The 19,619-nt window shown below is 36.5% G+C and overlaps 1 protein-coding gene and 1 long non-coding RNA gene across 2 annotated transcripts; one reads left to right on the plus strand and one right to left on the minus strand.

Annotated features, from left to right (window-relative positions):
• Positions 1–10,400: 10,400 nt before the first annotated feature.
• On the minus strand, positions 10,401–12,833 carry LOC143571200 (uncharacterized). The gene has a single exon (XM_077056687.1). The coding sequence runs from the start codon at positions 12,828–12,830 to the stop codon at positions 10,533–10,535; it is 2,298 nt and encodes a 765-aa protein (XP_076912802.1). The 5' UTR covers positions 12,831–12,833; the 3' UTR covers positions 10,401–10,532.
• Positions 12,834–14,727: 1,894 nt separating this feature from the next.
• LOC143571201 (uncharacterized) lies at positions 14,728–16,044 on the plus strand. Its single transcript, XR_013142057.1, has 4 exons — positions 14,728–14,807; positions 14,906–15,013; positions 15,110–15,185; positions 15,827–16,044. It is a non-coding gene; the product is annotated as an uncharacterized LOC143571201 (long non-coding RNA).
• Positions 16,045–19,619: the final 3,575 nt, after the last annotated feature.

Here is a 19,619-nt window from a genome sequence, read left to right on the forward strand (position 1 = left end):
TTCCTCTGAGTTCAAGATATGGCATTCCAAAAAAATGTATTTTCGGGAAATTTTCTTGAACTAAAATTTTCATATGTCATTCATATGAAAAGAGGATCATTGAGGAAAAATTTTATGATAATATTTTTTTGGTGTTTTCGTCCGAATGACCGGGTTTACACGATTATTATGAGGCCGAAAGTGTTGTTCCGACAAAGAGTGTCAATTGGTATCTCTAGGTCCTACATGTTAACAACTACGGGTCAGCTATTTAAATGAAGATGCTCATGTAATAAAGATCATGGAGGCTTGGTTAAGCTGTTGATGATTATTACAAGGCATGTGTGTTAGATTCTGCCAATGTGGTTTTGTGATGAAACTGATCATTTGTTGTTGAGTAGTTGAAGATTGAACCTTATCTTACGAACCGATTACGGTTGAGATGATTGATTAGGCACCGGGATGCAGATCAAAGATCTCGATATAATTTGGAAGGGCTTACACTAAAGGGGAGATCTGATATGGAAGACGTTAGATGATTGATAGATTTGTAAAGCTATAAGACAGATTCAGACACTGCTGGTTGAAGACAGGATTGATGTTGCATATATATGTGAAGTTCAACCTTGAAGATCACAGTGCAATGTCAGAAGATCGAGTCCTACCAGAAGAACACAAAAGATCATCAGTTAAGGGGGTGTCCGTTGGTGCATGTTTTATAACAAATGATCATTAGTGTTTGTTAGAATGAGAGCAACGGTCAAGGGGGAGTCTGTTGGTGCATTTTGTGACCGTCGCTATGCAATTCCGACCAGCTAGGGAGAAGTTGTGGACGGAGCCAACTTCGCCATAGGTGAAATTAGGACAACTTCACCATAGGCCCAAGCCCAAGCCCAAGCCCAAGCCCAAGCCCAAGATGTTTATCTATATATATGTGTGTCATGTTTAGGGTTTAGTAATCGAAAAAAAGCAGAAAAAAGAGAGAGTATTTGTGTAGCTGTTACATTGTTTAGAGAGAAACAGATAGTGAGAATCTCCTGGGCAGACCCGAGGTAGAGCTCACTTCGGGTCGGCCGTAATGTGTTTTCTCGTTTGGTATGTAATGTGTTTTGATTAATATATTAAGCGATCTACAGATCTGTTTATCCCATTCATGTGTATGTTTGTGTTTATTCGTGTTCTTCGTCTCCTACATCATAAACGAGTCTAGGAGGATTCTTCACTCCTAGACTTCGTGCGGATCTCGTATTGATCACGATCGCACCGGGGACTTACATTAGGCGAATGGTGAAATTTACACGTATCACATAATGGGTGGGGTCCTGTGTAGGGCTTCTTGGTGGGTTGGGTTTGCGATTGGGCTAAGACATAGTTTTGGGAATTGGACTTTCTTTTATTGTTGCAGTAGTGGGGAGATTTGTTGTTGTTGTGCTTGAAGGATTCGGGCTTAGAAGACTCGGGTTTGGAAGATTTGGGCTTGGGTTCTTTGGTGAGCTTGGATGCAGGCTTATCATTGGTTTTCTTGGAATTTTTCAGCGTCAAGGTCTCGGCCTTAACGTGGTTTTCGGTGAGGGTGCCGGCTAAGGTGATGGCATGATGGAGGGTTTGAGGGTCACGACTTATCTCGGATTTTCATAGGCAAACCCGAGGTGTACTTGTCGATTGAACGTTCAAGGGGACTGACCATGTGGGGGATGAGATGGCTCAGTTCATGGAAACGATCGTTGTAGATGGTGTCATTACCGCTTTCTTGTTTCAAATTCCAAAACTCCTCTTCCAACTTCCGAAGCTCATGTTTCGGGCAAAACTTCTTGAGCATGAGTTTATTGATCTCATCCCATGGCAAGGCCATGGAAACCTCAGCGCCAAGTGTGCGCTTCTCACCGTTCCACCAATTTAGGGCATTCTTCTTGAGTACGCTATAGGCGTAAGTGGTTTTATTATCCTCGGGACATTCACAGTGGAGGAACACGCTCTCCATTTCTTCGAACCATTGGAGGAGAATAGTATCACCATCGATACCGAAGTATTTGGGTGGGTTGGCACTATTGAATTGTTCGATGGAGAAAGCAATTGGGTTTGGAGTTGTGGATGATATAGGATCATTCATAGTTTGGAGTTCAGAGGTGATTGTTGGGAGGGCTTCCACGATTCCCTTAGCGATGCGGGATGACATGCTACGGCCCGATTTTCCGGTGCAACAGTTACGGTTGATAAGGCGGGAAGAAGATATGCTACAATGACAACACGTGAAAAAATTTATTATGTTTTGGAAAAAAAATTGTATAACTATGTGAAATTTCGAGTTTTGTGAAAATTCATGAGAATACAAAATAAAATTTTAATAACCCTACCTTAGAGTATTGATGAAATTGATAATTTGAGAAAATATTCATAAAAAAAAAATTTAAACAAAAATCTCATCGTTGATTTAATATTGTGATCCTCACATTACCACGTTTGATACAATGAGGGTAGCAGATTCGGGTATGTTTGGTGTGACGTGCTTTGGCTTAATAAGTTCCACACCCTCACCGAACACTCCAGGAAGGCAATCGGGTCTCGCGGTTGATTGAGATTTATGCGCAATGCACTCCTTTGGCTCGCAAGCCTTGGTGTCAAGGGTTCGGTGAACAAGTGTGTCCCTCTTACAGTTTACTACATATCCGTCACCCGAATCATCCTCAAGGAGGGGGGAGTAAAAAGGTGAGATTTCTTAAGGAATTTCCCGATTAAAAATCGTCCTAGAGTTTTAAAAATAAATTTGCTAGTGAGGCATAACCTCGGAATAAGTGTGCGCTTTTGTGTACAAGAATAATATTAAATCATTAAATAATATTTAAGCTACTGCAATCAATAAAATAATTCAGGGTGCAAACACGTAAAGGCATATCACGTGTAAGGACCCTAAGAATGCTACTAGGTCGTTATATCTAACCACCTATCTTATAGCCTTTGGCTCTGATACCAATCTTTGTCGCACCCCGACCAAAGGCGGAGCATGTCGGGTCGTAACGTATTGATTGGACAGTAGCTCGGAAGACACTAATTAAAGCGACAATAAATATTTAATTTCATTAACATTAAACACGTACACAAATTCAATAATCATTACAATTACATCGTATTTATTATTTGAATAAATATCCTAAGGTAAAAACTAATATCTTCAATCTTGATCAATGTAAATTACTTGTACTTGTAGCATGTATAAAAATAGATTTTGTTAACCCGAATGTTGGTGAGAATACATAAGTTTTAGTTGAGATATATATAGATAAAAACCACAATTCATATGTTAATGATGAACATTACAATTGCTATGAAAATGTAAACAACTAAATAGATGTGGACCCATTCCTATTGATACGAAGTCAATGTAATTGGGTAAATGTATGATCATACTAGATGAGAATAGATGAGGATACGATACCAACCACCAAACATAAAATAAACACTTAAACACATAGAGCATAGTCATAGATATTGCAATCATCACAAATAAACATATAACGAATTGTGTTTGAAATAGATGTAGAAATAAAACAATAAAAAAATTAAATAAGGTATACATGCTACCCCCAAATATAAAAGATGGAAAAGGGGGTATGTAAACTCACCTTTGAAATTAGGAGGTAACTTTGAATGATAAGCGAAGATACGTTAAAGGAACCGAAGCGGTCAAACCTCACAAACTATATATAAAAGAAAGAAAGTACAAATGTAAACGCTAACTAGCGGGATTATAAAAATTAGATTTTATGTTAGAGATTATTTAGTATATTTTAGGATATTTTAGTATTAACTTTAACAAAAATTCAAGGGTTTATTATTACATATTATTTTAATTACGAGATTAATACTAAGTTTGAATATTATAATGTTTACGGAATTTCGGTGTTATCGGTATATTTTATATTTGGGAGAAACAAATATGTTAGAGAAATATAAAGTTTACGACGATAATACATATATAATTTATATATTTAGTTTACGGGTTTTAACGAGCGTTGTCGGGTTTCGAAAGGTTGATTTTGAATGAAAAGCTCAAAATAATTTATAACAATTTTTATTTGATTTATGAATATTTATAAAAATATATGTAGTTTATTACAATAATAAAAATGGTTTAAAAAAAAGAAATATAATAAAACATGCAGTTCCATGGCCACATCACACAGTCTTAACCACTAGACCAATTTTATGTAATGTTAAAATGGTGGAACCAATTATTTATATATTATACTTCAACTTCATCTTCTTCTCCGAAACCCTAGTATTTCCAATTGATTAACTGTTCCATGTTCGTTAATTTAAAGTTAGGGGTTTTGTTTTGTGGCTTAAAATGATTAAAAACCATACAACACTTACTTGATTTGGTGCCAGAATGGTGGTGAACAGAGTTTGGCCGGAACTTAACTTTGACGAATCAAAACGGAATTATAGAGAGTTTTAAAGAGAGGATTAAGGGTTGGTGCAAGTTTAGTTGATGTTTAGGGTCTTATTTATACTAGAATTAGGAGTGTATAATGATTAATTCGTCGTTAATGAGATTTGATAATAATCCGGCGAGTTACCCGGATTATAATCCGCAATTAAAGTGATTTTTATTTGTTAATTATGTTGATTACCGACCTAGATTAGCGAAGAAACGCGTTGATGTATATCGATTGGTCAAAGAACGTGATTTAAGGAGTTAATGGGTCGCCAAAATGTTCTTCGCCGCCGCAATTCCGGTTAACCGGAAAAACGATGAGGAGGGGGAATGGGGGGCTGGGTTAGCTATTAATATTATTATTATATTATATTTTTAATTCATATTTACATAACGGCCCCTGAAATTTGTATATGTATTAAAACTGAATTTATGTTCAATTTACATTTTGAACCTTGTACTTTAAGATGATATATAAATGAAATAAAAAGTTATATATTTATATATTAAACATATTATAGCCGATTGTTTGAAACTTGATTGTTTTATTAACTTTAAATCCCGAGATTTCGTTATTTGAACCAAACAAATAGAAAACAAACGAATAATAACTATAAATCGTCGTAATAAATATTAAATGATAAACGACAAATAAGAATGCATTGAACGACACAACGGGTCGGTTTAACGAATACAAATACGAATACAAATAAAAAATTGACAAATGTCACAAAATTAAACACAACGAAAATAGTATAAGAATTTGTTTTGTTAATAATGAGTGCAGATCCAGAAACATAAGTTTTGTTTTTTTTTTGTAAATGAACCTGGTTTCGGGTTTTTTAAATTAACGAATGTTACAACTGGATTCGCAACCCACGTTTGATATTGAATTTCTCGAATGATTCTAGCGTTCAATAAATCTTGAACCTGTTCATTCATAGCCTTCTTTTGCTCCGGACCCATCTTAAGTTTTTTCTGGACAATTGGTGTGAATGTCGGGTTCATCCGCAGCTTGTGTTCTGCAATCCTTCGCGGGACACCTATCATGTCTGCAGGTTGCCAAGCAAAAATGTCCATATTTCTTGTTAACAGTTGTTTCAAAAACGTCCTTACTATCTCAGAGATAACAGGTCCAATCGTGACTGTCTGATCTGGAAATTTCTTATTCATCATTCGCCTTTCTAGTTCGGTTCTTTCCGCTTTCTTCGGTACTTTACTTGGTTTTAAACTTTATGTCGTTTCAATGCCTGTTTATGCGGATAATTACCACTCCAGTGCGGGTTGGAACTCCTGACACGCACCAGAACATGGACTTACATGTGCAATCATCAAGAATTAGTTTCTCATTTATTACTCCTGAGTTGAAATTTTTCTTATAACGGATGGACATGAGAGGTTTACTTGCACTGCACATATTTTAATGAAGTGGGTTTTGACAGCAAAACAAGAACTCTATTTTTCTACTGTTGTCAATCTGGTCAAGAGAAAACTGCAGCTTTGGAAGGCAAAAGGTGTTGCTCTTTTTCATAAGATACGGAGAATAAACCACCAAATTATTTAACTAATGGTGGAATTAAAGAGGAGTCATTATATCCTCGGGTTGGTGATTATGGTTAGTGACATAAAGCCCCTTCTTCGTGCTATAGATGGTATGCTTTTAGCTGGACAAGTTGTTGGATTAAACTGTTTGGTTCAACCCGACAGGCTAGGAAATCTCTTTCACCTTGAGTACAAGGTGAATTTGAAAGGGGCGAGTATTGTTATAAATACATCTAAGCCCAATCATAAAGCCCATTTCAACAACCCAATCTAATGGTCCAATAAACCTTGATGCGTGATATAAGCCGGGAAACTAGAGTAAAAGAGCATGAATGAATATTAGAATGTGGTTGTCTTCTTCTTCCCGTCTCCTACTCTGTAAACTATAAGCTTCTCATCTCCTTTCTATATCAGTTATCTTGTATTACATTAGTTACATTCGGTTCTCAATTATAAAAACATATCAGATTTAGTACCTATTTGTATTACTTGTGAGTTGTGAAATAACCATTCAAAACATGAGGCTTCACTATTTTAAACATGATTTCATGTCTAGTTATATATCTAGTGGAAACATGGACTCTATGACTCAAAACATGACATTGTCGGGTATGGATTTCTGAAAAAGTAATAGTCAAGCTTTTTGAAGAAACACGGATCTAATCCCTAAGGAGTTAGATCAATGATTCCACAGGATTCGGGTCAAACAATTACCAAATCAATGATACAAGCTCAATCTCCCAAGTCCAATGACGAAAACCTGCAAAACAACCACCGTGAGCTCGTTACGGGAAGGAAAAGAGGGCGGGTCTTCCCATAACCACCCTCCGGCGTGAGAATAAGTACTGATCTTAAAGAGAGAAAAGTACTAAGTATTGAGAGTAAGAGTGAAGTGTGAATGAATACCTCATGGACATGACGAAGGTATTTATAGCTGAAGGGTCTAGGGAATATTATTGATCCAGCTGTCTTTTTCCAGAAGATGCCTTTGCAACAACCTGGACACTTGTCCGCATATGATTGGACGGGCTTAATTGCCATGTGCACGGTTGTAACAAACTTGCCACCTGTCCTTTTCTCATTGGTTGTTACATCACGTACTTTCAAAGGAAAGATCTTGGTAAATCTTCTAGAATGAAGTTACTTAATTACAATTGTCCCCCTGACGTCACTCTCTGGTCACCCTCGCGGGTGGGAATAACACCCTGCGGATGACTTCTGAGAACATCTGGATTACCCCGCAGATAGTCTCTGGATCTTATTACTATTCTTCCTCTGACTTGAGTTATGCGGGTGATTAATATGTTCCGCGGGTGATCTTTGAGGGAGTCCTCTTCCACTCACGGGTAGTCTTTGTGGGTATTTGGTCTTTTTGCTATTCTACCTCTATACTTTTAATACTCTAGAAGATCATGTTAATGACTACACATAGGCATGAGAAAAAGATGAACAAAATCTAGTTGCGATAGGATATTTTTTTACATGTTTTACAAGATAATAATTATTGTTTACCTTTTGTATAATAGTACCTTACTAGAACAAAAGGCGGCGCTAAGATGGCACAAAATGAACAAGCGACAATGCTTGCAGACCGGAAGGCAGTAAAGGGGAGTGGGAGCGTACGCAAAAGAAAATCCAAAAATTGTGATGTTAGTGTCATTTGTTTTGTAGTGTGAGGCGTGTCAATAATGTAAACACGTAATGCCATTCATGTTGTTGAATTACTTCTATTCAATTATGCTAAACAAGCCATTTCATGTAATTCATGTTATTAGACTTGTTATTTAATCATGTTAGACGTGTTGTGTTGTGTCATGTAATCTGTTTATTATATATGTCATTGTCCTTATTTAAGTAAGAGATGTTCAACTAAACCTGTCACACTTTAATGAATACTCGCGTTAAAGGTACATGTCATGCCAAACATGACCGGTGTAATATATATTTGTTATAACGAACAATATACGTATTGCTAGCTCGATCTAAGTTTTAGAAGGTGTACGTATATACAATCATTTTCATCTCAAAATAGGAAAAGTTCGATTAACTTGATTTTTTCAAAATATATATATATATAATATACACACACACATTCCATTCCTATTTATGCTCTCTACCACTGTTCTCTATCCTATTGCCTCGGTATCGCTAATTGCATTTTGAGCTATATGGTATGCCACGTGTCCTTTGACCCTATGCATATGCATGTATTAACATGCAACAAAACACAAAATACATACCTTCATAACCCTTGTAACCTTAATTCATCATCACTTCCACCATGGCTTTGTTTGCTACGGTTTGTATATACATATATGCGCACATGCGTACGTATAATGCACATTTAAATATGTTTGTATAAATTCTAATGAATGAATGAATGTTGATGCAGAGTTATTGCTTGAGATCAATTTCAAGGTGCAACCAACAAGCCTCTATTTCCTCAACCAGCACCAAATATGGTGCTAACACGAATGCATCCACGGGAGCCAGTAAGCTCAAGTCGAAGATGGACATGTTTCCCATATATATTTTGGTTGGATTTACAGGTGGAGCGGTGTTTCTGGCGGTGAGGAGCGTGTCACAGCAGCTGTTTCACCACCCGGGCGTGCAGGTCAACAAGAGCAATAGAAGCATGATGCCCGAGGTTGATACCCCGGATGTGTCTTTAGCTTCCGGAGACAAGTTCCTTACTAGATCGGTCCTCAGGAAAGTTGGTCACATTCAGAAACGTGATGCTGTCGTGTCCATGGACCGCGCCCCTGATGCCACCGCAACCCATCGGTATGCTAGTTTTTTTTTTCTCATCCATTGTTATATATGTTCATTTGTGTTATGAATGTATATTTGTTACACTGCTAGAAAATTGACTTTCACCGATGAGAAAATCATCAATTGATGCTTCGTGTTAACAATCACTAACGGATATGTCAAAATCCATAAAGGATTATAGGTCGTTAGTCGACTCTAGTGAGCAATCGTGGTCAAACAATTAAGATAAAAAAAAACTTAATTTTCTAAAATTCATTTTTTTATGGTTGTTTGTGATTGTGGACGGATTTTAAAGATTAGATTCAGATAAGACTGTGTCTCGGGCGTTGCCGATAAGCTAGACGGTGTCAGTGATTCGTTAGTGGCACGCCATAAGTGATATCCACCGTTGTTGATTTAGGAGCAATACTCACCATTGTTCTGATTGTTGTATATGGTCAGTGATCCGTTGGTAGATTTTCTCAGTGATCAGATCAGTTGGTGAGGTCTTTAGGTTTCCTCGTGGATCTTCACCGACGGATTGCTGACATGCTGAAAGTTAGGGATTACCTATCGAAATTATTCCATGCTGAAATTCCATTAATTTGTAGTATTGACTCGAATGCAGGTCAAACGAGTCTACCAACCTGAAAACGGTGGGAGTGGAACCTAATAAGACCAATCTTGCATCAATTTTCAGCAGCAAATGGTGTGTTTGGGGCTGCATCGAAGACCAATCTCCTAATAAGATTATGTTGCTATGTACTTTCATGTTGCTTACAAAACATAATATATTTTCATAATTATTTCTGCATTTCCTATATAATGTATATATAATATGGTAGTGATTTTGATTAGAACTTGTTGAAATACAATCTTGGAATAACGAAATTAAATTTTGATTAGTAAATCTCATTGAGCCACACCCAAATTTATACAATGTCAAAACACTGTTATACTGTTATTACGACTGTGATCGATCGCAATCTCGACTCGAGAAATTATGAGACACTGCTATACTGTTCTTGGTCTATTCTGAGTTGGGTCAGTCTCGGGTTGGACCTAGAACGAATATAAAATTCTTACGCTAAGATATGTTTTCCCGGATTCACCCCCAAAATTAACGCGAAGAACATAAACAAATATCGTTAAATCCAAGGGTAATGCCCAAACTACTCGGTCTACCCAGAATCCTGCTCAGTACTAACCCAGTTACTATTTTTTGAGGGCAAGGAGTGTTCAAAAGCGCAACAATATTATTGTTGCAAGCAAAATAAATATAATAACTGTATTATCTTTCTAGAAAAGGTACAAAAACTTTCCTCTAGAAATTGGTCTCTTTTGATTACAAATTCATCAATGCAACATGGTAAAAAGAGAGAGATCTGATAACCCGAACACCATGGCTCGTGAAAGAAGCGCAAGCAGAGTACTTGACGCTCACTTGAACCAGTTGATCTACCATCTCATCCAATATAGACATTAACTTTCCAGCGTAAATACTTCCCTTTTGAAGCATACCTGGCGGACCAAATTGTATAAGATATCTGTTGAACAAGTGAAAGATAGGCTTTTCTTTAAGTTCAACAATGTTTCGAATTATCAGAAACAGTCCAGCCTGGTGGGAATCGGGCAAGACTGCCCGACTTGCCTGACATATAAGAATGTCAAAATGGATAGTATGACAAGGAACATGAAGATCATTTTCCCATGGCAATACTTTAGTCACTTGCACCTCATGCACCGGTGGTTGTACTTTAGCCTTGTCCAAGTTTAGATTCTGATATGCATTCTCAAAGCATGTAGCAATGTCTGACAGATACTTTCATATAACAGCTTCTCTCACTTTTCCGTTAATATGTCCTTGATCAATCAAACACGAATAAGTAACAACCGAAGGCACAACACCGTCCCGTACCATTTTCTCTTTCAGTTTAACCGCCTCATGAGTATTTCCAATCTTCATAAACCCGTCTATCAAAGTATTATAAGTAATAACATTAGCATCAACCCCTTTAGAACGTAGCTTATAAAACAATCTCACCGCTCTCTCAACATTACCCGATTTACACAACCCGTTTATCAAAGCATTATATACAGTAACATCAGGAACAATATTCTTCTCCAACATCTCATCACGCAACTTAAACGCCTCATCAACTTCACCAGCAGACGATAAACCATTGATAAGCGTACAATAAGTAAACACATCAGGAACAAACCCTTTTTGTGTCAATAAAACAACGAATTGTTTTGCATCATCAACTTTTCCAAGCTTGCATAACCCTGCAATCGCTACGTTGTACACAATATTATTGGGAAAATGGTTACTTTCCACAAACCCATCAACAATATCAGAAAACTTATCTACATTTGACTTTCCAATGTCAAAGTCAAAGAATTTCTCGAAACTTTTGTCTCCGGGTACAAGATCAAAATCCATTATCTTATGCAGTAGCATGTTTGCTTCGTAGTTCATACCAAACCTATATAGTGCGCTAACTATTGTGCTACATATGACAACATTAGGCGATAAACCTTTTTCTTTCATTTCAAAATATGTATTAAACGCTTTATCGAGCATCCCTTCTTTGCACCAACCGGATATGAGTGCACCATACGTTACAATATTGGGGATTAGTCCCCTGTTTTGCATCTCAGAAACCAGTTCTACAACTTTATTCAAGTTTTTAGATCTAAAATATCCGGTAATAAGTGAGTTGTACATTTCAACCGGCAACCGAATAGCTTTCGTTTCAATAATATCCTTAATTTCAATAGCCATCTTCATGTTCCCATCTTTACAATAACCATCAACAAGGATATTATATGTGATATTATCTGGTGGACAACCTAAATCATTCATTTTATTAAAAACCTGCTCTGCTTCATCCATTTTTCCCATCTTGCATAACCCGTTAAGCATGGTGTTAAACCCGATAACGGGTTTAAAGAATCCCCGAGCTAGAAACTGTTTCCACAGTATTAAAGCCCGTTTGAAATCGTTAGATTTAAAGAACCCGTCAAGCAAAATACCATACCCAACCTCGTTAGGTGTCACACCTCGTTTTATCATGAGATGCCAAAGCTTTAACGCTTTGTCAATGTCGTTGACTAAACAAAAACCTTTCAACAGAGTGTTATAAGTTACAATATTTACATCTATGCCATCACGAACCATCATTTCACAAAGCTCAAAAGCCTTAGATGTATTTCCTTGTTTACAATATCCGTCCACCAAAGTGTTGTAACTGTAAATATCTGGTTTTAACTTGCATTTACTCATACTCGTTGCCACTTTTACAGCTTCATCGACTCGATCAAGTTTACATAAACCGTTAATAATCGAATTGCATATAAACATGTTTACCTTCAACCCTGCTTTCAACATCTCGTCTTGAATCCTGAAAGCACAATCCACCTTTCCTGCTCGACAATATCCGTCTATCAAAACACCATACGCGTGCTCATCCAACACTAATAACGGATTCTCTTCTTTCATATCTCTAATCACCTTCTCAGCTTCATCCACTTTCCCTTGTTTACAATATCCGTTAACAAACAACGAATACGTAACCACATTAGCCGACACACTCTTATCTTTCATCAACTTCAACACTCCTTTCGCACTTACCATATCACCTAAACTAACATACCCATTAATCAAACTATTGAATGTCACGACATTCGGCTCCAAATTAAAATCATACTCGACCTCTTTCAAAAAGTTCAACACTTTCCCGGCTTGACCGTCCTTACAATAAGCATTCACAACAATACTACAAGTACATACATCCGGCACAATCCCAATCCTATTCATCTGATCATAAACCACAAAAACCGAATGAAAGTCACCCTTTTTCACCAACCCGCTCAACAACCCGTTACACGACCGCAAACTAGGCACTCGTCCTAACTTGGACATTTCATCGAACACCTGGAGTGCATTCTTCACCAACCCATTTTCCGCATACAATTTCAAGACAATATCAAACACAGTCGGCGAAAACCCGAATTCCCGATAAACCCTAACTAATTCAGCCCAAACCCACATCCCCAAACGCTCATCTTCCTCCAAAAATCCAATCAAAACCCTTAATTGCACTCGAGTTTCATCGAACATACGTGCCCTAGACAGTATATGAACTAACTTACAATACGATTTCATATGTGGTCTAAATTTGTTCTGCTTTGAGGCTAAATTAAAGAAATGTAAGCACGCATGTGGGTTTAATTTTAATTTTGTTAATACTTGGTTTACAAGTTGGTCTGAATAGTCGAATGAGAGAGTGGTTATAGCGTCATAACGACGGAGAACGAGCAGACGGCAGATGGTGTCGACTATTTCGGGTCGGGTCAAGTCGGATATGTAACGGAGGTGAGTTGATTGGTGGGTTGTGAAGTGGCGAAGGAAGAGTGTGTGTTTGAACATTGGGTTTGTTGTGACGTGAAGTGAACTGAACTGAACTGAACTGAACTGAACTGAAATCATTTTGATTAGCTTAATAAGTACATGTTTATTATAATTACTTTTTTTAACAGCCAGCCAAGACAACTGGCGGGTCACTAACTTATATAAACATTTTATTCCATTATCGGTGCCTTCTTATTAAATTGAAGTATTTAAATATCTTACTTTAATCACTTAGACTAAAGATCATTGACTTTATTATGAGAATTAATTGACCTTTTCTTTTTTATTATTTTGTATATTTGTCGTAAGGACATTATATATGAGTAATGAGTCCATGATGGGTATGTTTCTTAGCCAAAACCCACTCAGTCAAAACACATCAAGAGGTTCAATTGTAACCCTAAATAGTAGCCGAAATTATACGCATGCACATAATAGTATATACACTAAGTTTTAACCAACCATAACAAGATTAGGCCCAACTAGAACTTCACAAAAGTATCAGGTTAGAATCAAACCCAGTTTTGAGCCCGAACAAACACACACATGTTTGGTTGAACCCGATATGATCCTAAACCGCAATACAGGATTGAAACCGGTTTGCAACCCTATACATTATATAATATATTGTTGCCCTTAATAAAAACCAACTTTTTGAATGATATAAAGTCCTCAACTTTTGATCTTCACCGTTCAAACTAGGAAAAAACCTTCTAGAAGGGGAGGGGTTTCACTGTGTCTCTCCTCCTCCTCCTCACCTACGGTTTATTCTCTCTTTCTCCAACTCCCCCTTTATATCAATCAACCCTTTTGTTTCCAATCAAAAATCTGACTTGAAAATTCTAATTCAAACGCGATTCGCATCCAGTAATCAACCGATCACTACCGTCATTTGAGTTTGCAGAGTACCTAACAATAGTCCTGATTTTTACGTTTATTTATTTATTTGGTATTAAGATCTCAATAGTTCTGAATTTTTGAAATTAAGATTGATCCTGTTGTGCTGCCAGAAGTTATGATGCCGAACTGCGTGTCGTCATATTAATGGTAAATTGGGCACTGTCATTAGCTTTTCTACTACACATGCTGCATGATCATATGAATCTGATTATTCATGTCTTTCGAAAATCAAATCCAAACATTCCCCAAAGTTCAGATGTATATATTATTTGCTTTGGGGGTGGTTTGGTATGCTTCAATGGGAATAATCAACAACCAGCTTTGCAGATTTTGGTAAAACTTGTTGCAGGAATTTAGTTTCAGCCCTTTAATCTTCAGCGACAACAAACAACTGTTTGATGAAATGCTTGAACCGAAAATTACTTCAACGAATCTATGGTATTGTCATGACCCTGTTTCAAATTTCAACTAAGAAAACATGTAGACTGATTTTATTTTGTGATTGATTTTAGGCATTAGAGATGTTTTGAAGTTTACTCCACTTTCCCCATCATATGGTAAATAATTTATGCCCATTAAGGATATAGCTATTTATTCAATTTCTAGCATTCATGATTCACATATGTTTCTATTTCAGGCTTATCACTATCAATTGTTAGATTATTAGTGCATTTAACATATATAGCAATAGAACATTTCACTTCACATATTTAAACACGTTTAACTTATTTGCAAGACTACTTTATGAAAATAAAACCTACCCAAAACTTGAGTTATTCAGCAAAGGTACCACTGGAATAATTTATTTGTGACTCAATTTGTTGATTAATCGTTTATTTGTTTTTTTCTTCTTCTCTTTTTTTCATGTTAATTTGATAACGAAGGTAACACTCGAAATAAGAAAACGCCACTTCCCATTTGAATGATATTCGAAAAAGTCGCCTTGAGCCTCCAAAATGGTTGAGTCGGCCCTGCTTGCCTCCTTGGAGAAGGTATACCATTAAGATAGACTTGAGTCAAAACATTCTTAGTATTATCCCCCCCCCCCCCAACCAAAATGTTAATGTTGATTTATTATTCTGACACAGCTGTGGCGCCTTGTGCTTCTATCTTGGCAACTGGTGGAGTGGCTGAAATCCATCAAGGCACACTTAGTGGTAACTGGTAACAACCCAGTAGCAGGTAAACTTTTTGTTTCATTAACAGGTAAAAGAAAGTTTTTTTTTTGTTATTGTGTCAAATTTAACTCGGTTACAGGTAAATTTTTGCTTCTTCAACGGGTTAAAAGAAAAAAAGTCTTTCTTTGTCGGTCACATTTAACCCGGTAAAGGGTCAACTGTTTGTTTTATTAACAGGTAATTACAAGTTTTCATTATCGGGCCAAATTGATCTGGTAACGGGTCAAATTTTGTTTCATTAACAAGTTAAAAACAGGTTTTATGGTCAATTTTAACCCGGTCACGGGTTTTGTTTCATTTTTGGATTAAAAAAGGATATTTTTGCTGGGTCACACGTAATCCGGTAACGGGTCAACTTTTTGTTTCATTCACGGGTAAGAAAAAGGTTTTAATTAACATGTCAAATTAACCCTGTCATGGGTCAAATTTTGTGTTTCATTAACGGTTTAAAAAAATGTTTTTATTATTGGGTCACATTTAGCCCGGTAACGGTACCAGTTGTGGCTAAACTTAAACAGGAAGCATACGTGTTAGCATTAGAACTTTGCTGAACAATTCCTCCAGGTTATTAATTCTTTATTTGGCACCCATTGCTAAATTGCTAACTCTAACTTAATATACGTAAAGCATCGTAGAAAACTGATATGCCTTAGGAGTGAGTATATGTGTACTGCAACTCCTACAGATTGGTGGTGTTGGTTGTTGTGGCGAGGAATTTGTGCAAGTGGCAAAAGTGGTGGTGTTACCGGCAGTAGCGGCGGGGGTTTTGCTGGAGCAAGCGTTGGCGGTGATGGTGGCAGAGGAATTTGTGCAAGTGGCAAAAGTGGTGATGTTACCGGCGGTAGCGGCGGGGGTGTTTCTGGAGCTAGTGGTGGCGTTGGCGGTGATGGTGGCAGATGTAGGTGGTGCTCGCACTAATATTGGCAGTGACGGGTAGATGATGGCTACATTTGATGGTGTGGGTAGTGTTGTTCCAGTTGGACTCAGAAAGTGACCTGTGTTAACTCATATGCGATCTTTTTTACCCCCAATCAATCCATTCCTAACCCATATGCGATCTTAGTATGCATGAATGTATGTAGGTCTGCACAATTGGTGTTCTAATTTTCATTGCATTGTACTTCTTTTAATAAAGTCGGTTATCCTTTTACACTCTAACGATTGTACTTTTATTTTAAACAAACAATGTTTTTATTTAAAGTTTGTAGAAAGTTAGTTTGTTATTATGACATTAAGCAAACTAGTTTAAATTGTTCAATTCGAACCAAACTGGTTAACACCCGGTAACGCTATCCTGGAAACCAGCTAAACAGTTAAAAACCGAAGCAAATTGAGCCCAAAATCCAATTTGTGCACCTCTACACCCAACAGAGGTTGGATTTAGTTTGAGAACACTAACATCTAGTGGTGCACAAATCGATTAATTTGGTTAATTTTATTTCGGTTATTTTCCAAACCGGTTATCGATCAGCACGTTTAAAAGTAGTTTGCCCGATAACCGGTTTGATTAATAACTGGTTTGATAAGCCGATAACCCTATTAAATAAAGTTGGTCAGGTTATTTCGAAAACCGGTTAAACAGTTAAAAATCAGTTTGTGTAAGAAAATCAAATAAATACCGAAAACATAAAATAAACTAAATATACATGTTTTTTATTCACTTTTAATATTTTTCAAAAATCATAGGATAATTTGTTCAAAAACAAACATAGAAAATCTCAAAAACATATTTTTTTTATATATGATATATGTAATAGTCGTGTCGTCTTCTTCAGAAGTTTATTCTCCGGCTTCTTAATTCATTTAATCTTTATTCCTTGACTTTGACTTTGGTATTGATTCAATTTTTTCTTTGGATCATCTTCAAGATTATTCGATCTGACCGATTCATCAAACATTTGTTTTTCTCTTGATAATGATAGCGTATTTCCTTTTGCTATTTCTATCTTATGTAGTTCTTCTTTAACTTCGAGTTTGCCTTCAATACTTGAGACGTGTTGTTAACATTACATCGCATCCAAGTGGTCCTTTAAGCAAATGCACATGTCATTAGTTTTTGTTTCGTCAGAACTATCGTATCCTCTTAAAGTTGACATGAGGTAACACCAACACCAACGGTAGTTTGCGCATTTGAGGTTGCCAATTTGAATGATTTTGAGAACGGATAATTTTTTTAGTGTGTTTTTGTGTTTCATGAGGGCTTGAAAATTGTTATAATCAACCTAACACACCCAATACATATTGATACTAGTATTAGGGGTAAGGGGTGCGTAAAAATTTCCAAAACCCAATTTACAACGGCTTCTTATGGCTATATACCCGTTTATAAATGGTTGGATCTTAATTTTTTATTACTATTTTTCAATAGCTATAACAGTTAACCGGATTTAACCATTCCAAAAAAAAAAACGATTTCGGGTTCCCTTTTATAGCTCAAAACTAGTTACCAGTCCTGGATCTACTCGTAAGATCGACTTAAAACTATTTTCTTTCCAATCATGTACAACCCGAAAACCATGTTTGGTTCTTCAAAGCGTATTTTTTGTGCACAATTGCAAACATCTGACTTGTTAAAAATGTTTTCATATATGAGTTTTGAAATGTATTGGAGACTTGTTCTTTACGATTTTATTATCTATTAACAGCCACCAAAATTCAAATTATGTTGACTAAGTTAGTTAGCTTTATTTTTGTAAAGGAGATGTTCTCCGCTTTTTTTTTTCTTTGATTTAAGTTGTAATTCTCTTTTTCGTTGATTTAAGTTGTAATTCTGTATATAAGTATTTTTTGAGTTAATGCAAAAAAATCAATCCTTTCACATTTTCATGGTAAGCTAGTTAGGAATAATAAAACCTAGCAACCTTTCTCTCAGTCCATTGTTTCCCATCCTAATTCTAATTCCACATTTGTTGCTCCCCTTCACACCCTCCTCGATATCATACCACTCAAGCTATCTTCCTCAAACTACCTCTAAAGGAATTACCAAGTTTACCCATTAATCTTCTATCTCAACCTTCTCCACCACATTGATGGTTCGAAATCCGAATCTCCGATCACCATTGATGGTCGGGTATATTTCATGTATTTTAACATATTAAATGATTAGTTTTATTGAACTTATAGTGTGTGTTGTAATACTTCAAGCGTGCTTTTGTATTTCTGGTTGTTGAATGTTAGTGATGTTTATTAAGGCTACGCGACTTGTGGGACCATGCTCCTTCGCGCTACGTGAAGGAGAAACAAAGCAAGCCCAACCCTTTTGTCCTTTGCGCGACGCGATGGACGGGTCAAAATGGATTTCGCACTACGCGAAGGCACTTAATAACAGGAAAATTAAACCTTATTGTTATAAAACCAATTTTCAACATCCATTCGACTGATCCTTCATTCAAGAGACCATTGACGACCTAGGAGGCAATTTTAAACCATCTCAAGGCTCCCGGTTCGTTAATCCTTCCATGATTTCTTCCATTCAACACATACTTGAGCTGATCATCATGTAAAGGCAAGGCGAAACAATTTGTGACCACTTTATTTGTAGGGTGCTTGTATAAAACTAAATGTATATGTGTTTCCTATATATCATTGTTTAAACAGTTGTTTGTATGGGACTAAAGTTTAGCATCTATTGATTGGTTTTGTTCACCAACATTTATGATTAAGTTCTTATAGTCAGGGTCGGCTCCGAGAAAGCAAAAAAAAAAATTAGGCTGAAGGCGAAAACTTTTTTAGGCCTTAAGTAAAAGGAGTATTTTGTTCGGTTTAAATAATTTTATTTTCATATGGGTTTACTTGGTTATAATTGAGTTGTGTAAAAAACTTTTGTATAAAAATAAGATTAAACATGCCTCAAATGAAAGTAGAGCCCACAACCTTTGGGTTTGGAGTAATACATCTTTGCCACTAAACCAAACTAATGGTTATGTAATTGAGTTTAAACACTAAATATACATATTGTTTTAATAAAATTACATATTGTTTAAAAAACAATCAGGCCTACGGGTGTCGGGCCTGTGGCTGTCGACCACCCGGCCACACCTTATGGCCGGCCTGCTTATAGTCATTGAACTATTACCTTTGATCATTGATTTTCCTAAAATCATATTAACAAACTGGTAATTAGGTAGACCACGTTCAGTTGTACTAATTAATTGTATTAGATTTTGTGTATAAATACGACCAAACTACTGTGTCTAGTAATTGCTTATCAATATTAACTGACGATTCATGCCTATGTTTTTATCCAATTGATAGGATTCATAGTTGTTTAGTTGATTGGATAACCCAAACGTGAAATGTGTCACCCTTTTTCTGAATTGTTTACACCTAAAAGTAACCGTGTTTGCATTAAACAAATCTTCTAAGCTGCTTGACATCGTCTGCCCCCTAGTTAATTAATTAAAAACCATGAGTTTAACTT

Source organism: Bidens hawaiensis, unplaced genomic scaffold (assembly GCF_021521415.1).
Source record: "Bidens hawaiensis isolate Kalapana, Puna unplaced genomic scaffold, B.hawaiensis_p1.1 tig00025215_1, whole genome shotgun sequence".
Lineage (NCBI taxonomy): Eukaryota > Viridiplantae > Streptophyta > Magnoliopsida > Asterales > Asteraceae > Bidens > Bidens hawaiensis.